The sequence below is a fragment of the Apostichopus japonicus genome, chromosome 5, assembly GCF_037975245.1.
Source record: "Apostichopus japonicus isolate 1M-3 chromosome 5, ASM3797524v1, whole genome shotgun sequence".
NCBI lineage: Eukaryota > Metazoa > Echinodermata > Holothuroidea > Aspidochirotida > Stichopodidae > Apostichopus > Apostichopus japonicus.
Window position 1 is genome coordinate 8,418,376 of NC_092565.1, and position 26,892 is coordinate 8,445,267.

The window sequence follows — 26,892 nt, forward strand, 5'->3', positions numbered from 1 at the left end:
GTTAAGTCACATGGTCAAGCCAGCCAGTGTTGTGTAAAGTCACTTGGTCAAGCCAGCCAGTGTTGTGTAAAGTCATATGGTCAAGCCAGCCAGTGTTGTGTAAAGTCGCATGGTCAAGCCAGCCAGTGTTGTGTAAAGTCGCATGGTCAAGCCAGCCAGTGTTGTGTAAAGTCGCATGGTCAAGCCAGCCAGTGTTGTGTAAAGTCGCATGGTCAAGCCAGCCAGTGTTGTGTAAAGTCGCATGGTCAAGCCAGCCAGTGTTGTGTAAAGTCGCATGGTCAAGCCAGCCAGTTTGTGTAAAGTCGCATGGTCAAGCCAGCCAGTGTTGTGTAAAGTCGCATGGTCAAGCCAGCCAGTGTTGTGTAAAGTCACATGGTCAAGCCAGCCAGTGTTGTGTAAAGTCACATGGTCAAGCCAGCCAGCCAGTGTTGTGTTAAGTGACTTGGTCAGGTCAGCCAGTGTTGTGTTAAGTGACTTGGTCAGGTCAGCCAGTGTTGTGTTAAGTCACTTGGTCAGGGGAGCCAGTGTTGTGTTAAGTCACTTGGTCAAGCCAGCCAGTGTTGTGTTAAGTCACATGGTCAAGCCAGCCAGTGTTGTGTTAAGTCACTTGGTCAGGCGAGCCAGTGTTGTGTTAAGTCACTTGGTCAAGCCAGCCAGTGTTGTGTTAAGTCACATGGTCAAGCCAGCCAGTGTTGTGTTAAGTCACTTGGTCAAGCCAGCCAGTGTTGTGTAAAGTCACTTGGTCAAGCCAGCCAGTGTTGTGTTAAGTCATTTGGTCAGGTCAGCCAGTTTTGTGTTAAGTCACTTGGTCAGGTCAGCCAGTGTTGTGTTAAGTCACTTGGTCAATCCTGCCAGTGTTGTGTTAAGTCACTTGGTCAAGCCAGCCAGTGTTGTGTTAAGTCACTTGGTCAAGCCAGCCAGTGTTGTGTAAAGTCACATGGTCAAGCCAGCCAGTGTTGTGTTAAGTCACATGGTCAAGTCAGCCAGTGTTGTGTTAAGTCACTTGGTCAGGTCAGCCAGTGTTGTGTTAAGTCACTTGGTCAAGTCAGCCAGTTCCCAGGGATCCAAGCAAATGAAACTATGAACAAACTTTTGAGCTTGCTCACTGGTTGCTTTAACAAAGTGTCAAAGCTGTTAGAGGATTTGATATCATAAAAGTGCTTCTCTTGATACAAACTCTGGGCAGTATGTGCAAATATGTGCTGAGTGTTCTGTTTCTTTGAACTGAGATAAAGGAACCAAAGTTTACAATCTTCCATTGTAAAATGAATGCTGATGTTGTCAATGACATTTATATATGAATAATCCAATATCTGGCTACTCTGTAGGTAAGTGCCCAATCTCTGGCTACTCAGAAGTTAAATTACACAATCACTGGCTACTCTGTAGGTAAATGCCCAATCTCTGGCTACTCTGTAGGTAAGTGTACAATCTCTGGCTACTCTGTAGGTAAGTGCCCAACCTCTGGCTACTCTGTAGGTAAGTACCCACTCTTTGGCTACTCTGTAGGTAAGTGCCCAATCTCTGGCTACTCTGTAGGTAAGTACCCAATCTTTGGCAACTCTGTAGGTAAGTGCCCAATCTCTCTCTACTCTGTAGGTAAGTGCCCAATCTCTGGCCACTCTGTCGGTATGTGCCCTTGAGACACTTTAGGGAGTTTGTCAGCTCCCATGAACAGAGTTAATTGCATTCTTCCTATTATTCTTAAAATCAAACATTTGCTGATATCATTTTGAGAGGTAAAGACTTCTCACCCTGGTGCAACCAGCAAAGCTCTCATCTTCTTACGTCCACCAGTAGCAGCCCTTACAGATTGTCTCTGTTTACGGGAGGCATTGTAGACTGATGTTAGGGCATCATGAATTTGTTGAGGCTTGAAGAACTCATCAGAATCCAGAGGTGGTTTCAATATCATCCATCTGAAACAAACCATAAGAGTCTCTTCTCAGATTATAGGAATTTTACACTTGTAAAGTCAAGTAGGACTGATGTGCTTGTGGTGTTATTGTTCTTTACTTAAGGAATTTAATCTTGTCCTTGCAGAGAGACACTATTCCAATCCTGTTCCAACTGATACTTACTGTACTTGCTTTTCAACAGTGATTAACTTGCACACATTCAGTTGTCAGTTTTTGATATCATGAAAAAATGTATAATTGAAAATTCTCTTAAGATTTCCATTCATGTCACTTTCTGTATGACATCAAATGAAAATGTACTGTGAACAATGTATGCAAGGTATTTTGTATTGTGTGAATCATACAAGTATATGGTTATCTAGGGCTTGGTAGAGCACATGACTTGGGTTCCTCAGGTCATTGGCTTGGACTCCATTCTAGGCTGTTAATAATTCTTTGCTTCTTCAAAAATGACTTTAAATTCAACCCATTTGTGACACTTCTTATACTTTTAATTGCTGGTATTGTTTATCCTCCTTTTGCCTATCTAGCCATGGAGTTTAAATTATGCATGCATAAATCCTCTGTACTGTTCATGCAGCAGCGACAGCAGGAGTTTGTACAAACCTGTTATGTAAAACTAGACATGTGTGATCTAATTAGGCTCTGAAATCACAATGATGGACAGATACATAACATGGTCTATAAAAGGCTATGTATCTAGTCACAGGAGGTTATCCTATATTAATTAACTTAAATTGATCTTTAAAAGCAAGATATGATTAGAAGCACTTGCTCTACATAAATACATTAGATAGATATTACTACTACTACCACAGTATGTATGTTATCATGTTTCCTTACCTCTGTGTGTTGCATCAACATGTAATACCTGGTTACAGACAACAAGTACATCTCTAACACTAATTAGTGCAAATTAATAAGGCTTTTGAAATATCACCATGCTCATTAAGGAGTATCTCATGATTACTTTTATGTCTTTATTTTCAACAAACCAAATTTTTTAATGAAGTGCTTAGCTGCGTACAAAAAAAATATCAGAAGCTGTTTTGTATGAAAGGCAATTAAAACTTGAGTGAGCCCTTCAAAGCCTCGATTGCAACCCACTTTCCTTTCACATTGAAATATGCTATGCTATGAAGATACTAATTAAAGTTCATTGTAGAGATTCTACATAAAACTAGTCCAGATATAAAAATGTGCTTCAATGCCCACTTTAAGATCACCGAGAGGGTAGAACATAATTGAGGATATTACATTTAGTCAAACATGTTGTCATTTATAAACAGCTTGAAAGTAATCACATACACCTCTCACACATAATTAGCTACATAGCAACATACTTCTGTTGTCGGTCATTTTGGTCGATAAACAATCGTGACTGTTGAATCGTGGAAGAGGGTATTAATAAGAACCCGCAACTGTAAGGCGTGGAGTATCAAATATCAGAACAATGTAACGATTTTCCAATGACATTAATCTAATTCTTTATTGTTTTATGTATTGACTTAACACTGATGACATTCAGATTATTGTAACTTGTAATGAAGCTCGATCTCTTTTGATACAAACGAACAATAATTTAAACATAGCCTAATTATGCTTATTTTGCTTTAAAGATAGCAGGTTTGTACAATGATGACTCTTTTGTTTCAAGATCAAACAAGACCAGAATAAGAGGGGCAGTTTACACACTCACACGATTTTCATTTGCATACAACTCTAGGATAGGCAGATTTGTTTAGATTCAAACCTGTTTTGTTCCTTAGCCATGTTGACTAAAGCCTTACACAGCTCTTCTTGATGGCTCCCAGGCACTCCAGTCAACAGATTCACAACAATCTATGGAGAAATATATCTGTATATCAATATGTACAGACTCACAACAATCTGTTGCATAACATATCTATATCTGTTAACAAAGTCTGAAGCCAGTATAAACAGGCTAACAACAATCATACAGCAGTAATACAAGACACTAAGCATGTCCATATGCCTCATTTGTCAGGCAAATCATCCAATGTGTTCTGCTTAACCAAGAGAAAAAGAAACTAAAAACTCTCAATACCAATTTTTTATGATCGGTTCAGGAGAAACATATCGATCATTTATCTATCATGCTATTGTACTTGAGCCTGAAGTAGAATTACATAATGGTACTTATCCAAATTTGATAGAGTGTTTAAGTTCATTTTTACTCTGGCACCGGAGAATACATTTGATATTGACATTCTGTCGGCTTTCTCTAGCCTATACATATATGCAACAGGTTGCCTGTGGATTGTACTCTTCCTAATCACTGACTTACACTCTACATAAGATTGCACCACATCACCCTAAAACAACCTCCTATACTGGAAAAAAACATCACCCTAAAACAACATCCTAACTGAAAATTACATTACCTTAAAACAACCTCCTTTACTGAAAAATACATTACCCTAAAACAACATCCTATACTGGCAAATTAAAGAGGGAGTAATTTAGGAATTTTGATTTGATCCTCAACAATATTGAAATCATTTGAAAGCAAATCAGATAAGTGCTCAAAGTTATTTTTGTATTTGGAATAGGAGTTTGCTTGAGAGCAACAAGGTAAATTTCTTTAAAACATCTAAAGAGAGTGATACCTACCACATTATCTTTGGTTTCTTTGATGGTATGTGAGACTGGTTCTACAAGTACCTTTGCTAAATCACGTTCAGGTATGCTAACAGTTTTCAGAACAGAACTAGCTTTCAAGTGAGCCAGGAATCTGCAGAGTTGTGAGAAAGCAAACAGTGGTCAACAGCAATATTCAATAAATTAAAAATATCTGTACCTTCCTCAACTAGTGTACAGAATACAGAAATTACATTATATTCCTATCACATTGGACTTCATTTTATAGTGGTTTGATCAAGTGAATACCAATTGTTAGAAGGAAGGTACATCAAATTCCTATCACATTGGACTACAGTTTACAGTGGTTTGATCTGGTAAATGCCAATCATTGGAAGGTAGCTACGTGACTATGCATGCTGATCATAACCTGTTCATTGAACATGGCTAGTAAAAAATAGCCAATGTGTAGAGTTACCTTGAACAGCATTAAAACAGTACCCTGGTTCAAGTCCAAAGACCTGTTACCTATCAAAGTTGTGTGTATATTTACCTTCAACTGAATTTAAACAGTAACCTGGTGCAAGTCCAGAGACCTCTTACCTATCAAAGTTGTTAAGGTTGGCAGTCGCTTTCTGCATGTCTCTCACTTTTGAAGCTCCTTTAACATTGACTGAATATTTCATCTTCAGACTTGCATAACTGAAAAGGCAAGACAACATAATGTACTGTTAATATTTCAAGGAAGGTTCAAGTCACATGAATAAACACTAATGTCTGTATAATTTGTTTCCCGAGATGATCCTTTTCAACTGAATTTACTTTTGACAGTTGATGTGATGCTATCACAGCTCTAGATTAACCAATGATCCACTTTCTGTTATGCTATCACATCTACAAATCAACCAAGAGGTAATGTTAAAAGTTAAAAGTCATTCGTGATTTGTTTTTCAAATTTGAGACATACTTAACCACATGAGTGGTTGGATCAAGTACATGTAACATTTTAGAGTAAACATTTACTCGTAACCTCTTACATTTCAGACACATTCTCTGGAACTTCTTCGAGGCACTTTAGGACTGGATCAGTTTTCCTCTTTTGCCATTTAGAGACAACCTAAACAAACAAAGCAACAATAAAATAGATGTAATTGGAGGAAACCTAAATAAACAAACAAAGCAAGAGTAAATAGATGTAATTAGAGACAACAATACTAAACAAAGCAACATATAAAAAGAATGTTATTGTGCTTTAATGTCAATGTGACTTAGCTGAAGAGAAATACTTATCTTTCCACAGAAATAAGCACATTAACCTGTACAGTCACATATATGAGATCAATACATTTAGTTAAGTCATTTTTGTCACTCCTGAAATGATCTTAATAGGGTCCATCTAATAACTATTTTACCAAGATCTCTATTCTAAATCAAATCCATTATTGGTAATATCATGCTAATTTCAAAGATCTTACTCAGAGTCACAGTTTCATTACAACAACATTTCATCTTTATAAAAACAAGTTTAGTGATAGTTTGGTCAGCAGATGGAGACAGTTGAACTGGGTCAAAGTTCATCCCCATTGTTTATTCGATAGCAGGTGGTAAGAGTTACTCTCATAATAGTTGGTCCTATTATAGGTATTTAAAAGAGAGTAACTGCATGATGATATGATGATGATAAACATTCCATTAAAAATCAACTGAAACAATGCTGAGTCTCACACAGCAGTAGCAGACAATGCTCGACTAACCTCAGAGTGGAAAGCACGATAAGCTTGTGTTTTTGGAGGAAATACAAACATGACCACATCCTCCTGGTTGTGATACATTAGAGGCAGGTACTGCTCAAGGGAGTGTCTATAAGTCACACAGAAAATGCTCACAGAATTGAATGATTCCTGCACAAAGAAATTAAAAGTGTAGAGAAAGATAAGTGAATCATAAATTTGTGTCTTTGAAAAAACAAGGCTTGTAAAAGTTTAAATGACAGCTTTCTTGTACATGATTGTCACTGCAAGAGATGTAAACAGATTATAACATACATATAATATACATATATATATATAATGTACATATTGGTACAAACTGGAGCTATAATCATGGTGGCATACTGGTGAGAAGAGAAGTTACCTTCACTCTGGGAAATACACAGAAATTGTTCTTCAATAAAGTGACAAATGTCCTTTATTGAAGAACAATTGTTATCTATAAACCCAAAACTACCATTAGGATATTTTAATCACAGCAAATCTATGCATCTGTCACACAAGGAAATATGTAGGAAAATATGTAAAACGATCGATATTTGAACCCAGTCATCAAACAGTAGCATCTTTAATATATCTCAACTGCAAAGGACATGGATGAATCATATGATACTTGTCAATTACAAAGTCATTTCAATGTGCATGAAGGAATGATATCATACTCGTCTAACACAACAAGGCCACAACAAAGGACACATAAGTAATATCATGTTGGTCTCTGAGTATCAGCTTTAGTCTTACCCCATCGAACAAGGTCATTTCTTCGGTATAGGAGAGTGGAAAGACAACCAGGTGGTTCCCTGAATCAGTAAATAGAACCCCTTCATCACAAACATAAAGCGTTCCTATGGTAAATAAAAAGGACAGCCATCAACAGAGGTACAAACTGAAAAACAGGTACAGAAGACACTCACTATAAAACACCTTTTGATTCAAAAATATAAAAACATAAAGTAGTGAAAGGTCAAGCAATATAGCAAGAATCAGACTTAGTTGGAACATTACTAGATGGTTGATGTGTGACAACATCACTTAATCCTGCCAACATTCACTTAATCCTGCATACATTCAACAATGCTGTCAACATCCCATAATCTTGCAAACATCCCTTAATCCTGATAACATGGCTTAATCCTGTCAATATCCCTTAATCTGGTCAACATCCCTTAATCCTGCCAACATGGCTTAATCCTGTCAATATTCCTTAATCCTGTCAACATCCCTTAATCTGGTCTACATCTCTTAATCCTGCCAAAATCCCTTAATCCTGCAAACACCCCTTAATCATGCCAACATCACTTAACTATGTCAGTGAACACTGAAATAAGCATTAATGATAGAAATGTGTGATTAATAATCAGGACTGGTTTTTGGTATTTAAAGGTAGAAACCTACCATCAGTCATTGCTCCATAGTCTTTGCTGCCGAGAGCTGAGCAGGACACACCATCCACTAAAACCTCCCCCAAAGGTTGACTAGCAGACTGAAATGTAGTAAAATGTAGTATTAATGGAAACCGTCCAGACCAATGAGTCAGGATCCATATATTAAATCCACAAAAAAGATGTAAGCACATCAAAAAAACATCTAATGGTTTTAACAAATAAGTAAGGTTGTGTTCAATCCTGACTGCTGTTAATAGACACTTAAAATGTGGACCCTTCTTACTGAAAGGATTTAAAAGACTATCAAAATAACAAACATGTAAATATATATGCTAATCTGACCTCCTATACATAACAATAGATGACACATAGTGTAAACATGTATATTAAATTATTTATATTATACACCTAATCTTAACAACTCCTACTATACATAACAATAGATTTAAATCTACACAGGGAAAGCATTATTAATCATATTACACACCTAATCTTAAACCCTCCTACTAAACATAACAATATATGTTAATGGTCACTTTATGATTCATCAATGAATTTCATTATAATTTCTCTTAATACAAGCAGTGTGATATATAGTGATAACTTTCTACTTACATGAAGAAATGACTGAAGGGTCTTTGCTATGTTTTCTTTGTCTTTTCTCATCTATGAACACAAACACAGAATCAGTACAAAATTAGCTGTCTTAAAGGTACCATGTCAAAAACAGGTTGCTGAAGGGGCTGTAGCATCCTGGGCGTAGGCTGAGAAGGATAAAACCTTCTGTGCTCTGCAGTAACATAATATACAGTAATGCAATCATTGTACTACCATGTTATGTTAATGTTGTGACATCACATCAGAACAGCATTAGACGCTTTAGACAGACCAGATGGGTACTGGCAAGTCTTTGTTAAGTATGATAACTGGACCAGTAATGTAATGTGAATACTATGTACGGCGCCAGTGTCCCCTCTACCCTTACTTAGGAGTACTAGTCTTCTGTATGGGAAAGTGCTGTAATGTGAATATTATGTAAGATGCCAGTGTCCCCTCTACCCTTATTTAGGAGTGCTACCCTTGTTTAGGAGTGCTAGTCTTCTGTATGGAGAAGTATTTATCATTAGTGTAAGTATTACCTCCCATGCCATGCATCTCGGGATTCGGCTTGTCAAAATCAGGTGTCTTTGATTAGCAGCCTCACCACCATCTGAAAGAAAAAACCAACCAAAATGGGAATTCCATGCTAAAGTTACAAGGTTATTTCAACTGACAGACTAGTCCAAGGAAATATAGGTTACCAGAGATGACACATGAAAATGGGAACCCCATGAAGCAGGTGTGCTTAGATTTGACTAAAGCTGAACAGGATTATGAAGTGGAGATTTAAGCATCTTAAACTAACACATGGCAGGTTTATGCTAATTAACCTGATTGTGGAAAAGTTGCTTAGACATGATTACAGCTAATTAATCTGATGATGGAACATTTGCTAACATACCATTAAAGATAACCTGATTGTGGAAACTTTGCTTAGATATGATGAAAGCTAAGTAACCTGATTGTGGAAAATTTAATAATTAGTCTAATTAAGGGGGGGGGGGGGTGGTGCTAGCTGTCACTGATAGGAAGAATTGCTAATTCCCAGGCTTGGACAGAAGACAGCAAACACTTCACACGTATAGTGTTGTCTATAGTAGCCACAGCAATATATTTGACATATAACATAACCAATAATTGATGTCACACATGGAGATGATTGACTTTCTAGCTCTTCAAAATCTAAGCTAGTTCTTTATATGAAACAAAAATTAAGTCTTCATGCTAATCTGCAGCTCTACAATGATAGAGATATGTTTTTGTTCTAAACGTTTATTAATTTTAAGAGCATTAAACACAGAACCTGAACTTACTCTCTGATTCAACCAATATCCTTGAGTTGAGGAAGGTCTCAGAAAACTCCATCGATCCTATTATGTTACCTGGGTTGTCAATACTTGGGATATCCAAGAGCTTCAATCCAGCCTAAATAAAAAAAAAAAAATTATTGAACAAAATATAAGACACAGATAAGCCCACAACCCATCCTAAGTTATAGAGATCATATAGACTGCTAAATAGTTCTCATCCTTTGGGAGAGCTGGTTTCCAAATGGTGCTTTGTTTTGTCAAATTAGATCTTGATGGTCATCCTAATTAAGAGCTTAATTCTTCATGCGTTGGTCAAGGCATTTTAATACTTCATTGGTTCCTTATCATTTAGTACAATGTATCTTGGTCAATAATTCTTTCACAAGTTTCAAGTTTTAAGGTTGTAGTAAGTTTCTTGTATCACTAGTTACATCTGGACATATTGGTAATGATTAGTCAGGTTCTATTATCACTGGTTATGATATGGACAGATAAGTAATGATAGGGCTCTCATATGGCTGTTTATCCCTGAACAAATTGGTAATGATTAATAGGACAAACTGGTGAAACAATTGATAAGGCCCTCATATCCTAACCTTAAATCCTCTTATGTCACAAAGTCCTCAAGCTCAAACACATTCTTGGTTTAATTAATATTAAATTTTGAATTTGTGCGTTAAGTCAGTTTTTATCTTCTTTCTTTTCCTTTTCCTCTTTCTTTTTCCTTTTCCTTATTTTCGGTTTCAAATTGAACGAAAAGTCTCTGTGTAGTTTGGAAACACCCACGATTGACACCACATATGCTAAACCCATAGCACATCACAACCACGCATTTTACACATTTTATTCACCACTGAGATTGGTTGCTGACAAAAATCAACTTTACAAATACAAATATAGTACTATCAAACCCTCATGAAAATATTGGGCATCACTACAAGACCAGTAAGTAGAACTTACCAACTTTAAATTGCCTGGAAGACTATTTTCACTAAGTGACACAGGAGAGCCAAACATATCCAGCCCATGTAAGAAAAAGCAGTAAGCTTTTCTGGACACAAAAAAAAAAAATAAAATAAAAAAAAAGGAGGAAAATGCAGCAGTACTCTCTAAAATGAAACATGGACAATATCCCTTACAGAAGAATCATCAAACCATGAAAATGTGTATTCAGCACTCATCATGCACTTAAACACGGGAACCAAAAATGTGGATTACCGTTGCATCCACTAACTTTAACCTATGAACATATTTCACGGTGTACGGAAGAAATAAAAACATTGTGGCTGCATCCATAGACTTGGCAGTTCTGATAAAAGTGTTAATTGCAAACATAAAACTTCAGTAAGTAGACAGATAGAGGCTTTGCCTATGTCCATACCATAACGATAGATCCAACCTAGCTACAACAAATACGGGAATGTGTGCTCCAAGATATGTGAAATGTGCGTGATGTTGTAGAGAAATACAAAATATCAGAACAAGGAACAATTAATTGAAGATATAAACAATGAAGTTAAAGGACGAGCCTGCAATGACTTCAATGACACTCCAAAAATTCTTTGTCCAATGATGCATGATGTTACAAAGCACCTTGACAAACATGGTGTATTGCAATGGATGTATGTATGGAGTACTACAGTATGAAGTGCATGTAATGAATTACTGGATGTAAGGAATGCATGTATGGAGTGTAAAGTATGGAGTATTACAGTATATATGGAATACTGGATGTATGGATTGTATGCATGGAGTATTACAGTATGAAGTGCATGTATGGAATACTTGATGTATGGAGTGTATGGAGTATTACAGTATGGAATACTGGATGTATGGAGTGTAAGTATGGAGTATTACAGTATGGAGTGCATGTATGGAATACTGGATGTATGGAGTGTAAGTATAGAGTATTACAGTATGTATGGAACACTGGATGTATGGAGTTTATGTATGGAGTATTACAGTATGAAGTGCATGTATGGAATACTGGCTGTATGGAATGTATGTATGGAGTTTAAGTATGGAGTATTACAGTATATATGGAATACTGGATGTATGGAGTGTATGTATGGAGTATTACAGTATGGAATGCATATATAGAATACTGGATGTATGGAGTGTAAGCATGGAGTATAACAGTATGGCATGCATGTATGGATTACTGGACGAATGGACTGTATGTTTGGAGTATTACTGTCTGGTGCACCAAAAATAACAAGAGGTGATTACAAATGGCCCATCAGAACCTTACTTTGACTTGAGAATCTCAAGGCCTGTAGGAATGATGTTTTCAGTACAGCTTTCTACCAGCGACTCTAAACAAGCTGCTTTGGACTGAAATAATGAAAACAAAATTTAAAAAAAGGTTACAATCTGTCATGAAACCACAATTTGTATTTACATTAATGTTTGTCTCTTTTCCTGTACTGACTCAACAAATACCAACAAGCAATACAATGTCTGCCAGAGTAAATTACATCAATAACAATGTGGCATTATGACAGGAAACTAAAATAAAGGATGTTACCAATCTTTGCTGATTGAATGTACTGAACATGTGTGAAATATTCCAAGCAGAGACACATGTATACTGGTAATTACCATTGTTTCAGTTAGGACTGTTAACAGTCCAAAGAATGTAAATATTGCACTAGAAATGTGCTCTCTAAACATTATTACAATGAGAATGAATATACTTGTAGAAGGCTCTCTGCAGTGTCATATTTATATAAACCATTTTAATATTCTAACTGAACTGTGGTCAGATACACTAAAGGCAGCTAGTTTCTCACATTATATTAACCATTTCTTATAACCCATTTACATCAACAAATGGTTAATGGTTCTTTTTCATTAAAGCTTATTTATTGCCAGTTCATTCAGTAAATTTAAAACCATTTGTTCATAGGTTGCAACTCTATACATTCTTCAACATTTTGCCTGCTACAATTTTGAAGAATTTCCTTACCTTTTGAACAGAGGTTGTACTACTAAACACATCAATAGCATGAAGAATACTGGCAACCACTGCTTTATAAAGTCTCTCTAAGAGTCTGAAAGAATTGAAATGAAAAGAAATATAGGCTACATATGTAATAGCACAAAATGCTCTTGTAGTTTAAACTAGAACAAAAGTTGGTGTTTGTTAATATGTTTAAACTCTCATGAGTCATAAGTTATGCTAAAGCTACATGTTGCATTCAGCTGACCATTTCATGTAATATTACCACAAAATTGGATACACCTAGAGATACATGCTGTTACAATAATTTGACTATTGTAATAAGTGAGTTTCTTACCATTCAGTTCAATACAGAAAGTTTGTCACACAAATTTAATGTTATGTTTTGTTTACTTATTCTTCACTTTCCTAATTCCACCACTCCTGTTAAACTTTGCTGAATTAAAGTAACACTTTCAGGTAGTTTTTTTTTTCATTACGCTTAATCTACATTGAACCACCAAATCTATAAAATAAGTGAAATATGCAGCTTTTAAACTATCTTAGTTAATTGATCTTCCCTCATAATAACTATTATTCACCTGATTTCTACATCACATAATGTTCAGGTACTTACTCCATATCTGTCCTTAGTGGTCTGGGTGCATGTATTCTGGGTGCATGATTTCTACATCACATAATGTTCAGGTACTTACTCTATATCTGTCCTGGGTGGTCTAGGTGCATGATTTCTACATCACATATTGTTCAGGTACTTACTCTATATCTGTCCTGGGTGGTCTGGGTGCATGTACTGATCCTCCTGATAGAGGGTAAGGGGTGTGGCCACTGGTAAAGAAGTACGTCCTGCTGCAACTGATGGCAATCTTTGAAGAAACTGCCTGACACACCTGCAACAAATCAAAACAATAGAATGATAATCCATCAAGGTACTGGCCAACACACCTGCAACAAATCACAGAAGACAATGCTAATTGTTTCAAGGTACTGTCTGACACACCTGCAACAAATCACACAAAACAATAGAATGATAATCCTTCAAGGTACTGCCCAACACACCTGTAACAAATCACACAATACAACAGAATGCTTATCTTTCAATACACTGCCTAACACACCTGCAACAAATCACACAGTACAATGCTAATCCTTAAAGGTACTGCCTTACACACCCACAACAAGTCAAACAATACAATACAATGCTAATCTGTCAAGTTACTGCCCAACACACCTGCAACAAATCACACAATACAATGTCAATCCTTCAAGGTACTGCCTTACACACCCACAAGTCACACAATACAATGCTAATCTGTCAAGGTACTGCCTGGCACACCCACAAGTCACACAATACAATAGAATGCTTATCTGTCAGGGTACTGCCCAACACACCTGCAACAAATCACACAGTACATGCTAATCCTTAAATGTACTGCCTAACACACCCACAACAAGTCACACAATACAATACAATGCTAATCTGTCAGGGTACTGCCTGGCACACCTGCAACAAATCACACAATACAATACAATGCTAATCTGTCAGGGTACTGCCCAACACACCTGCAACAAATCACACAGTACATGCTAATCCTTAAATGTACTGCCTAACACACCCACAACAAGTCACACAATACAATACAATGCTAATCTGTCAGGGTACTGCCTGGCACACCTGCAACAAATCACACAACACAATGCTAAATACTTCAAGGTATTGCCTAGCACACCTGCAACCAATCACACAATACAATAGAATGCTAATCTGTCAGGGTACTGCCCAACACACCTGCAACAAATCACACAACACAATGCTAAATACTTCAAGGTACTGCCTAGCACACCTGCAACAAATCACACAATACAATAGAATGCTAATCTGTCAGGGTACTGCCCAACACACCTGCAACAAATCACACAATACAACAGAATGCTAATCTGTCAGGGTACTGCCTGACACACCTGTCAAAATGTGAAAATCAAATCAATGGGATGCATTGATATTAAGGACAGACAATGCTTACAACCTGGTAGCTGTACCACCCAGAATAAGATCATTGACTACCCTTTCACAGCTTACCATATGCAAAGCTGAGCTATTATTCATGCCGGAAAATCCCAGTGGCTTTGAAGTTTCCTGAAACTTGGGTAAAGAACTTGAGTGCTGGCCAAATAAACAATATGGTAACCTGTGAAACAAGTAAAGCAGTAAAATCAGTCTCAGGTCAATGCTCTGTTGCAAGTTGAAATGTATTTCATGCAAAATTACCTGTAGATTATCATTAAGGAACACAAACATGGAAGTAATGGTATTTCAAGATCAGAGTTCCCTCCTAAATGGTGAAGGAGCAGGATTCCATAAAATCCATAATACATAAACAGGAGGCAAGTAACTAATCTGAATCAAAAGAAGTCAAGCTGAATTTGATGATATGTTGTAAGATCCAACAGATAGGTTATGTAAGCTGCATTTATTTCACAAGTTAAATTTTCTACTGGATCAGACCAGATGCTGACAGGAGAACCGACTTTCTTTCACACATCATCTTTCCATGGTCATATCAATGTTTTTGGTTGAGCTGTTTGAGTCGTGCTGCATGCACTGTATTTATTGAGTATTGTTGCAAACAGGAGAAAGGAATTGATATATTGAGACCAAGAGAGCCTTAGTCATAAATAAGTATAAGTATATATAAGTATTCTACACTGACTTGTAATAACTGGGTCTTTTTGCTACAACCACTTCTGTCTAAACAAGACTTCAACAAATTTATCTTCAGTGTCATTGTTATTGTTAATCTAGCCACTGCATTCTTAAGAATTAGTTGTTCAAGTTCTTGGCATCTATAGGCACCCTTTGTATACAACTATGTGGCTATACTCACACTAAATATGCACTTTTATACAACACCTAATTGCATTCTAGTCATTTGATTGGTCAATTGCTCGTTGATTGCATGCAAACTCAGCTCTATTCCACTCTATGAAATAGAACCATGGGTTATACTTTTTTGGTAGCATTTTTTTTCAATGGTAAGACAGCAGAGAAACCTGTCTGTTCAAAAAAATCTGTTGCATGAGTGCATTTTACCCACCTTTATATAATATGTTGTATAAAACAAATAATGAATGGTTTCCATTCGTGCAATAGTGCAAATATTTCATTCGTTGAAAGTTGTAATTTGTTCCATTCAACTCGGCTGCGCCTCGTTGAATGGAACATTCCATCTTTCAATTCATGAAATATTTGCACTATTGCACTCATAACCATTCATTATTTGTATACCAACAATCTACACTTTTGAAATACCGTCTTTACCATGTTTTAAAATGTTTGCAAAATGCAGACACTTTGAACTCACCAAGGTTCACAAATATTATGGTGATTGCTGAAGCTCTACTTGTATTAGCTATCACAACCAAGTATATATATATACTAATGCCCTCAGGACTGTGCTTATGTTAGCTATCACAACCAAGTTTATTTACATACTTATGCCCTCAGGACTGTGCTTATGTTAGCTATCACAACCAAGTTTATTTACATACTTATGCCCTCAGGACTGTGCTTATGCTAGCTATCACAACCAAGTTTATTTACATACTTATGCCCTCAGGACTGCAGAGATCAAGTCTGCTATACTATTAAAGCAATACAAAGAGTGGTCTTACCTTACATTCTGTTCAGTTGTCACCTTCTTGGTAAGATTTCCAAATGCAAAAAAGCTCTGTAAGGGCTGATGAGAAAACAGTACTTTCATCAAAATTGGTTAAAGGTCACCTGTATTGGATTATAGAATGTGGTATTAAATGGCATCATTTGAGTTTCATCACTGCAGGTGATACATGCAAACTTTTTATAATGTACACTGCTTATCTGGAATCTATGAAGATATAGACTATTCGTCCTAGTAAATGACCTTTGACATCCAGCTTGAGCATCAACCTTTGACCTCAAGAAATATCCATATGCCTGGGATGGGACCAGTTAATGGACCCCCTAAGTTTATCTTCTTCACAACTCAATCAACTTCACAACCACCAAGCATAATAGGCCTTTGTTAAATGCAAACCCAAATGCGGTCTGCTGAGAATCACTACAATAAGCAAGCATTATTATCTCACCTCACCAACTTCTTCCTCTGTTAATTCTCTCGAAGAATTTGATGCACTGCAATGTGGGAAAAGGTTTATTAGTAAACTGCTGTTCAACACTCAATTCTGATTTCTGACCTGGTCATTCACAGCCTAGTAGCCAGTAGCTCAATACAGACAATAAATAGCATCCAGTGACTTATTGTTACATCTTTTGTATATCTGTTAATAATTTGATAAACTTTCATTTGATTACTTTCTGAGCAGTCTTTCATAAAGTGAGCATAGTATAATCATTTCTTATTTTACAAGCACCTCACCTGGAAATATTCTGATAAACACTGCATGATGCTCCCTTGTGTTACAGTCTTGCCATTAAACCATTTCCTACAATTTACTACTTAAATTTGAATTTCAACTCCATAGATCACAAATATATAGGTGACGAAAATGTTTTTGCATGTAATCAGTTATGTGCTACTTCTGCTGCAAGTTAGCATGAACATAGTGATATGTACAGTCATACAATGCCCCCACCCCCTCCCTCCCCCTTTAACCATGTTGAGAAAATCAGTGATTATTGATTGTATTGCCTCACAAGTAGCTCAGTGTTAGTAATTTTATTTTTGTTCTTAATTATTATTCTTGTTCTTAGTTATTATTCTTGTTCTTAGTTATTACTTGTTATTATATTTTATATATTATTTGTTATTTTATTTGTTATTATTTGTTCTTAGTTACTAATTCTTGTTCTTAGTTATGATTCTTGCCTTAAAAGATGCACTCACAACATAGGACACAAGAGTATTATCAACATATACAATATCCTACTGCGATAATATTTGTGACTCCCAATGCCGATCATTTTAGAAATGTATGTGAGCTGATAGTAAGGTAACAGTAGTCTTGATTTACTTTAAAACAACTACTGCTATAAAAAAAAAAACACAAATGCTTGGAATATACCTAGGATATACACTGACTTACAAGGCCATGTTGATGTTGTTTACTGTATTGTTCCATTGCTTCTCAAACAAAGGAAGTTTCTTGGTGATTATTTTCTCCAGATCAACAGGATCAACAACATCGAAGAGAGCCCAGAGGTCTTCATTAATGTTAACAATCTGTTGGACACAAAGAGGTCATTAATACTACAAAATTTCACAACAACCCATTGTACATAGCATTGTTAGAAGACTGCTTTCCCTCCTACGTCAAGAATAATATGGTAAATATTAATTACAATAAATGAGCATCATATTGAAATTAAGGATGACTCTTCTTGTGCTTGTTTTGGTTTAAGGGTTCAAATAACGGCAGAGGTGTGTATCAAGGGTGCTTTGACACTATCGTATCTTGATCCTGTATTACGGTACTGTATGACCATTAAGAAGTACACACAGAACTGCCAGATCAATAACATTCTGCACTTGTGTGGCTAGCAACTTATTTTGGATGTCGACACCACCAGTCTATTTTCATACTGGAGAAGTGTTGTCATGATTGCCAGTGATCAGATCATAGCAATAATAACACACTTTACCTTGAAAAGGATATAAAGGAGTTAGTACTTGTAATAGTGCTATCACTACATCACTTGTAACACATTTAACCTACCTTAGATCTTGCAGAATCTGTAGTTTACAATATGTAGGAGAAACCAAGGCTACTCTCAAAAAACGTCTCTATGGCAATAGATCCACAGTCAACAATTTGACGACTGAAAATCCAGTTTGGCAACATTTCAACCTTCCAGATCAAACCAGACATGACTCTATAAGACATTAGATTTTAGTTATAAACCACCTCAGAAGATCTCATGATCTCAAAATAATCTATGTAAACTAGTCTACATCAGTCGAGCCCAGTCTAGGAATAGCAACAATGTTATCTTATGAATAATTAAGTTCAGGCAGAAAGCCAGCTAAAAACCTGTGCTGGGCAGATAAACTAGGTTAATGTAAAGGTTGTGAAACCCTTCATAATCTGTCTTGTTGGCGACTCAAGTTACCTCATGCTTCATTGTAAAGAAACCCTCTCTATAAAATGAAAAGAAAGAACAAAAATAAGTATATTAGATCATGAATTCTGAGGCTATTGCTCAAATGTTGTTAAATAATGCAGGGTTCTATAGTCTTTCTTCTTTCATTACACTTAGTATAATGTAATGTAACCACATGTCACATCCAAGATGACCTCTCATACATGATGCATTATTGCCTTCTTCTTAAACAATATAGTGGCAGCCTCCCCACGCCTCCCCCACACCCACAGAGAAGGGGTGAATCATGTTCAGTCTAAGCAGAATTTAAGCAGAATTTCGTACACATATTCAAGCTTAACATTTTCTGGCACTTTAGTGACAAGAGTGTTATAAACAAGATGGCTATTGTAAGGTACTCATTTAATAACAAAGCTCTGTCAGGGATGGTTATACCTGTAAGATTCAGTCTGTCAGGGATCTTTATACCTGTGTATCAGAATAAGTTTTACATGTTGGTCATAGAATCATGGTGAAACAAACTGATTACTTCTCAAACAATCTGAATGCACCTGTAGTGAGCTGGATTTTAGTTTTATTACAAAATGTGTGAAATGAATCAAACAAACTGATTCTAACCCTCCATAGTCCTCCAGGGCTGATGCTTGCACTATAGGCCACTTTTCAATTATGAACGGATCAAAAGCCACAGGACGACCTACACAGGAAGCAAATAAGAGAAAATAAGAGAAAATTAACACAGTATATACATACATTCAAGTTCATGATTTCATCATAATACCAACCTTGCACCTGTATTATCATATCAGCATAGCACCAACCTCACACCTGAATAATATCATCACAGCATCACCCTGTATCAGTATTACCATATTATAAGTTGATGTGTGTGTGTTCTGAGCTTGTAAACATAATGTCTCAGGAAGAGAACAATAGCTGATCTCATATTCGACACGTGACTTGAGTCACATTAAGACGAGAACCCTATTTTGGAGCATGAGAGATGAAAGGTCATTTAGGTTACCAGAGGTCAAAATATGAAATCTTGAAAATTCTATATTTCTTCAGTCATATAATTTGTGAAAAAGTGGATTTGACAATGTTAGGCTGCATCATGGAAAAGGTCTACCACATGTGGACAAGCTAAAAGTTCAACAAAGCTCAGTGGAAGTCGAAAGTAGGAATACATTGTAAACACGATATTTCAAGTAAAGGAAATAGTTGCAAGACTTCATACCTGACTGAAATATTTGCCAAACTTATATTAAAAACAGTTGAGTAGTTTCTTGATTTGTTTGTCTGTTCCAAGCACTTGTACCATATCAACCAAGGTTCATTCAAACCTACTGAACGGTTCATTTCACAATGCTTTTGCAATGTTTAATTACAAAGAAGAAAAAATAAGAACTTACATGTGTCACAGTGGATTGAGTACCCACTGAATGTAAATAAGCTGCTATGACTAATACTAGACTGGTGAGATTACTGAAATAATGCTGAGGCAATAAAGAATTCCCTTCAGAAATTGCGTTCTTTTTATGCTGGTGTTAATATTTCTAACATGGCAAATAGCTACTGGGAGGGTTGTAATTCTGGTTTTTTACCATCAAGCCCACAATGATCCAACTAGACTTAATGCAGTATTCTGAGCATAAATTCTTAAGAGTGGGAGTCTGGTGGGTTTGTGGTTCAATCCTCATTGAAGATCCTGCAGACCCCTGATTTAGTAGCAGATTTTATATTCACAGAAATGATACAATCCAGGGACGTTTTCCAGTACACACTAACCTCATTTATCCCTCCAAAGATGGGACTAGGTAGACTCAAGCACAGCTATTTGTTGTTCAAATAGATTTAACCAATTTCCCCTCATAGAATGGAAAGGATTCTTCTGCAAGTGAAGCCCAGTACATCCCTCTATATTCAAGTTATCTATTACATGTATCATAGGACTCTTCATAGCCTAGATCATATTGGCTTTAAGAACTCATTTGTCGGTTATCTGATTATGGGGTTCAGCTGTCCTTGGTTGTAACTTACTTTTCGTTCCAAATGGCATTCCAATAGAGTGACTATCCTTGGACATCGCAACGAAACTGAAGATTTTAAAGTCTTCTGCTGCATCTGCATCGTTATCATACTATAGGAGAAAAACAGAAAAAAAGCTAGAATAGAAACGCCTTCAAAAAGATTGGATTGTTTTAAATGCTCGCTGCAAGAAACATGCAGAAAATAGAGGGTTATAATTCAAAGGGATGAAGATATTCTCGATTGACGGTGAACTTCTCCCAAGAAATGTTTCAAACACAGAGCACACGATATCATGATTTTACAAGTATGAACCTTAGAGGAAAGTTTATCAAGACAAGTACAACAAGCAATGGTATAATTTGTGTGATGGAACCTTGAAGGACTTTAGCCTGACAAATGTCCCTACAGTATGAAATAAATAATTTACCCCAACAAAAATATGACTATACTTCACAGGCAGTGCTAGTGGTACTGTCGACTATCTAAAGGGCCTACAGACACTAACGAATGTCATTTGCATATTTCCAAAAATTAATGCAAACCCCTCAAACTGCTGTTCTCAATCCTAACACACTTGCTTCTAAAACCTAGCATTATCTTCTATGTCAAAACGTAGACTTTGATAACCAAGCATATTAACCAGTCGTTATAAGGTGAGGCTCACAAACAACCAACATTGGAAGTGTTATAGCAGTAGCCTAGCCTATACCTGGCAGATTATTTTTTCAGTTGACATGTGTGTGGTGTACTTTTGGTCAAGTTCCATTGAAGTTTTTCTTCAATTCTTTTTTAAATATCGTCATTTCCATCTATTTCCAACAGTTTTTCTACAGTGCCAGCGTTGCAGAATTCCACAATATGATTTGTACATGGTAACTGCTACTTGTGTGCAACTGATAACACCAGTTATTGTGTGAAATTTTCAAAGGTATAAGGCAATAAGTTTTAATTCCAGTTGTTCTTTGTTGTAATGATTTGAAATCAAAAGAACAGAACCATAGAATACAACTGGTGACTCTGCGATGAGTGTGACTTAACTTTCTTTATGCTGACTTAAGTTTGTTTGAAATAAATGCTTCCAACTTTCTTGATAAAATGAAACAGGTGACACAGGCAAGGAGTTTGAAAATCTCATGTTAACTAGGTAACAGCAGAAACTATGATTTCCATTAAAATGGTAAAAACCCTTGTTGTAAATACTTCACTTGTCATTGTAAGCAACCTAGTCTCTTTAGTATCATGTTATGTTCATTTCAGTACAGGTCAACTTAAAGTCCTTAAGTTTCACAGAATCACATTACTCTTTGAGCAACAGTATATGTAAATGTCCTATGCCAGATGTTTACTTACAAAGCACACACGGTAATTTCAAAGGCCTGTCTCATTAACATGATTGGACGTAAATGATTTTCCTGTACAAACTTGTTCATAGATTCACTATTGACTGCTAAATACTTACTTGATTTATGAGGGTAATTAATTAGCAGAGGTACGATATTAATTCTTTGGATCATAATGAAAGCGGTGATATCATGTGACGTTGGTGAACATTATAGTGATATTGAACACTGATGGAAACATTAATTGCTCCCAGGGACCTATTGGTACAACAATCAACACCATTTGATGTACATAGCAAGATTTCAAATAGCTAGTATGATTACAATGTCACAGTAAATTAGGTACCATGATGAGTAGCTAGTGATAACTATAAATACCTGCTGCTGATTGGTGCAATGAAGTCTCAGGTTTGGCCAGTGGGCTATGTATGGCAGCAAGTGTGGATAGTTCAATGGATTACAGTAGACATAAACTGCTGACTTTGTTATAAGAAGCACCACATCTGCAAAAGAGAATATAATATTGATTACATTATGACAAGATCCAACATCTCAAACATTGTCAAGTTCTCCATTGGAGGAGAAGTACTGTCAAGTTTCTCCATGCGGTGAATTACATACATGACAAGAAGGGTTTTCAAAGTCGCTAATGGAATACTTACATGACAAGAAGTATGGTCAAGGTCTCCAATGGCATACTGAGCAAACAAGAAGTATTCTCAGGGTCTACACAGTATGCTGGGACAACAAGACAATACAGTCAAGTTCTATATTAGTATGCTGAGACATCAAGAAGTATTATCAAAGTCTCCATGATATATAGTGAGATGACAAGAAATATCGTCAAGGTCTCTCTTGGTATAATAACATGACAAGAAGTATTATTCAAGTTTCTAACGGTATATTTACATGACATATGATGTGTGACATATTTACCGACCTAAATGGACATACCAGAGCTCATTAAATTGTTTTATTCCATGGCTCCTATCGGGAGGTTCAAATATTGAAATCGGTGGTCATTGGAGCCTAGTGTGGCCATCTCAATTGCAAGGGCTACCATGGTAATAATTTATGTTTTTAGGTAACAAGTATCTGGGGGTCAGGTGGGAGGTAAGGTGACCAAAAGTTACATGTCCATAATGCTGGGGGTGGGCAGGGGGGGGGGAAGGATGGAAGGAAAGAAGTAAAATACTGTGCATTTGTGTCTGTTTGTGTGCGTGTCTCTTGGATCTGCAATTTTGAAGTTAAAATGTTCTTTCAAACTCGGTAGGAAGTTGAAAGCTTGTGTCTCACAGCCTTTCAGAACAAAATGTCAAACAATGGAGGTTCAAAGCCATTTTGAGTAGTGCAGAGCTTATGGATGAGGGGTGTGAATTTTTAACCATACTATTATCAATAATCAATCAATTGTTATCAGTTGTGATCAATTGTGATGAGATGTGCAACTCTGTGCATTGCCCTCAAGGGTTTACTTATTAAAACATGCAAATGTGTACATTACTTTGAGCGTGATCAAGTTACTCACTCAATGTAGTATTTGCAATGGCAATTTTCAGAGTATTTGAAATAACTTAGGTTTTGATTCACAAACTTCAATCCACAGGTGACATTCTCTGTGGCTGGTATTGGTTTAACAAAATCATATCTTGGTTGGTATATTTCTTTGGAAGAGTCTTTTCATTTTTTCATTCTTTTGGCTGTTTCCTTCATGAAAATACCGAATGTTCTAGTAAGATATTGGCAGAGTTAGGGTTAGGTCTTCAAATAAAAGTGTGGAGCAAGTTTTCTGTCTACCTTACCTTCATATGTTTCATCATCATCCACAATCCTGTAAGCAAAAAAAAAAACATTAAACTTTCACAAAATTGTCAACAAATAGTAATCAGGTAAACCTGTTTCCCTATTAACCACAAGATGAACTTTCTTTCAGGGAGAGAACTCTATAACTGATCATATAATGCACTAGCAGATCAAACAATAATAACCAATTCACTGTTTGATTGCTTCCCTATGGTTTGGATACTGTATGTGCACAGGTTTGTATGCATAAATGGACATAACTCAAAGGTGCTTACAAGTTTTGATATCAAGTGACTTAACTGGTCAGTCATAAAGTAATATCTATGATCAAGATAACTACTGTACATCCCTACCATATAGCAATCCGGAGTTGCATGATAACTACATCACTACTGTATAGCAATCCTGATGTTCAAGATAACTACATCCCTACCATATAGCAATCCTGAGGTTCATGATAACTTCATCCCTACAATATAGCAATCCTGAGGTTCATGCTACGTAACTAAATACCTACCATATAGCAATCCTGAGGTTCATGCTAACTACATACCTACCATATAACAACGCTTTGGTTCATGATAACTACATCACACTGTATAGCAATCCTGATGTTCATGATAACTTCATCCCTGCCATATAGCAATCCAGAGGTTTATGATAACTACATCACACTGTATAGCAATCCTGCTGTTCATGATAACTACATGATAACTACACTGCATGTTGAAAGCAACTTTGATTTCATGTGAACAAATATTTCAGCTCCTTACCTCTATAAAAGCTTTCAATAAGCTCTGCTCCATTGTGGGGACTATATGTCATGTACTTTATTGTAATGATTTATACACATGTAAATGACTTTGTGTGAAAGCTGTTGAATGTAACTGCTTTAGCAATCTTCAGAAACAATAACAGACTTTTGTGGGAAATACTTCTTGCAAACTGTTCCAAACCTCGTCCAACAAATGACGCTGAATCAAGAAAGACCAATTCTGATAAGACAGTAGATGTCGGGCATCTGATGACTATCAACTTACTCGCCATTTCTTCCATCCAGGAAATCAAAGAGGAGATAGTCTGCCAGCTCCTTATGTCCTTCATCAAACCTACAATAATGACAGCAGAATACACATTACCAGCAGTGTTTGATTTATACACTGGAGGACCCTTTCTTTCAATCATGGTTTCATTGCTGTTTTTTTTGCATAAGAGTCTGCAAACTTGAAAATCTCATAGTCAAAGAAAATAAATACCCAGTTAAACTGCACAAAATGGTGTTACACATCAGATGTTCTCAAAACATTTCAATCCTAACACTAAATCTATCCCCCTCTGCTGATCAACCCACCTTATCTAACCAGTTACACTGCACACAATGGTGTTTTACATCAGACTATCTCAAAGCATTTTAATCCTAACACTAAACCTATCTCCCTCTGCCGACCCACCTACCTAATCCACCCAGCTTAACTGCACAATGGTGTTTCACATAAGATGTTCTCAAAGCATTCCACTGATGAGGTCTGCAATAGCCTAGCCTGGTCGAAGTGAGATTTCATGGTTGAGATTGAGAATAAAATGGCAAAAGTAAACAGTTTCAAAGATCACATAATGAACTGTACATGAATATGTAATGTTATCGATCCACCCGAAGTAGTCGAGAATCCAAATAAGAAAAAACACTTCTTCTATGATATAACAGGTATGGTATATTTATTAATGATGTACTCTCTAGGAGGGCAAGGCGATAGGCGGTAAGAGTAACAGAAGCAGAAGCCACATATATGTTCAACAGTTAAGTATCATATTACAGTGTATCAGTGCATAGAGGGAGCACCGAGTATGGCATGTAGATGCACATATAAAAAGTAGGTCATCATATTACAGAATACACTTAGGAATATAGTAAGGAGCAAAAGAAAAGACTAAGTCTGCACTAACCTGCTATCAATTCCAAGGATGCATAGCACAGCATCTGGTCCCTTCACATCTTTTTCACAGGCAGGATCTCTTAGAAGAGACTGTACATACCCCAACCGACTGCAACTGTTTATTTCGAATGAAACAAGGGTGATATTGTAGTAGTGTAGTTTACTACACCATAATTAAAAGTCACCATTACAGTATGCTTCTGAAGACATTATGTTGCCTAAAGTCATTATGACATTTATAGTAACTATGTGATCTAAAGTGATTATGCCATCTAAAGTATGTTATCTTAACTCATTGTGTCATCTAAACTCATTATTCTGTGTAAATTCATTTTATCGTGTTATGCACAGATGACAGTCTGTATCAGCCAATCAAAATATTGAGAACTAAAAGCGTGGCTCTCATAACAGGATGAAGTGGTTGTTACTGATTAGAGAAAAACAGGCAAAATTCATTTGACTTTGTGGGTCTCCAATGAGCGATGAAGTTTTAAATGTCACAAACCAAACATTAAATTAAGGTGATAACATGTTTACATGTATGAGGCGTGTTTTTGATGATTTTGGTACTGCTGCAGTTTGAATTTAAAGTTCCATTTCATTATTTCAATAATGTGATTATGAATGTTATGTTTGTCACTGTCAGTTTCTGAATTGAATCTTGTCTTTTTGGGTTACACCTAGGCCTAGCCTTCCTTGTGACATTGAATATTTTGTGAATTGTGTTAGCCAATTCGCATCTGCAAATGTCTGACTTTAATCGGGTTGGTTTTTCCCTTCTGGGAGGAGTTTAATCTGAATTCCTGGACATGCAATACCTAGCCTAGGCCTAGGTAGAGTAGACCTAGGCTAGGCCTATCATTTTTATTATTTCGGTGATAATGACGTTAGGCTAACTATAGGTTAACATAAGGCCTAATGTTATACGCTCTATTACAGTTATCTGTGTATCAGTACGAGTCAAGTTCCAGAATGAGATACCTGACAAAAGTTGAGAAATACTGGTAAGAAATAGCCTTTCTGGCTGAGTTGGGACGTCTCTTGGACATTATGACCGTATATCTTCCAAATTCACAAGTCCTTAGCGACTGTAAACAACCGCCGCCATTTTCAAGTTCATAAAAAAAAAAATGAGAAATTA

General features: G+C 36.5%; 1 protein-coding gene across 1 annotated transcript in view; it reads right to left on the reverse strand.

Moving 5' to 3' along the window:
- The window catches only part of LOC139967519 (dynein axonemal assembly factor 9-like), a 43,477-nt gene extending 16,585 nt beyond the window's left edge, over positions 1 to 26,892 (reverse strand). The window contains exons 1-27 of the mRNA XM_071971406.1: positions 26,733 to 26,892; positions 25,762 to 25,866; positions 24,858 to 24,926; positions 23,817 to 23,845; positions 22,393 to 22,517; positions 20,684 to 20,783; positions 19,262 to 19,340; positions 18,653 to 18,680; positions 17,629 to 17,765; positions 16,672 to 16,717; positions 16,219 to 16,283; positions 14,627 to 14,735; positions 13,306 to 13,436; positions 12,553 to 12,637; positions 11,836 to 11,918; positions 10,545 to 10,635; positions 9,588 to 9,699; positions 8,814 to 8,884; positions 8,290 to 8,340; positions 7,685 to 7,772; positions 7,031 to 7,134; positions 6,275 to 6,421; positions 5,558 to 5,637; positions 5,124 to 5,222; positions 4,554 to 4,674; positions 3,673 to 3,761; positions 1,755 to 1,919 (exon numbers count right to left, since the gene is read on the reverse strand). Of these exons, the coding sequence (XP_071827507.1) occupies positions 1,755 to 1,919; positions 3,673 to 3,761; positions 4,554 to 4,674; positions 5,124 to 5,222; positions 5,558 to 5,637; positions 6,275 to 6,421; positions 7,031 to 7,134; positions 7,685 to 7,772; positions 8,290 to 8,340; positions 8,814 to 8,884; positions 9,588 to 9,699; positions 10,545 to 10,635; positions 11,836 to 11,918; positions 12,553 to 12,637; positions 13,306 to 13,436; positions 14,627 to 14,735; positions 16,219 to 16,283; positions 16,672 to 16,717; positions 17,629 to 17,765; positions 18,653 to 18,680; positions 19,262 to 19,340; positions 20,684 to 20,783; positions 22,393 to 22,517; positions 23,817 to 23,845; positions 24,858 to 24,926; positions 25,762 to 25,866; positions 26,733 to 26,800 (2,477 nt within the window). The 5' untranslated portion in view covers positions 26,801 to 26,892. The remainder of the gene's footprint in view (positions 1 to 1,754; positions 1,920 to 3,672; positions 3,762 to 4,553; positions 4,675 to 5,123; positions 5,223 to 5,557; positions 5,638 to 6,274; positions 6,422 to 7,030; positions 7,135 to 7,684; positions 7,773 to 8,289; positions 8,341 to 8,813; positions 8,885 to 9,587; positions 9,700 to 10,544; positions 10,636 to 11,835; positions 11,919 to 12,552; positions 12,638 to 13,305; positions 13,437 to 14,626; positions 14,736 to 16,218; positions 16,284 to 16,671; positions 16,718 to 17,628; positions 17,766 to 18,652; positions 18,681 to 19,261; positions 19,341 to 20,683; positions 20,784 to 22,392; positions 22,518 to 23,816; positions 23,846 to 24,857; positions 24,927 to 25,761; positions 25,867 to 26,732) is intronic.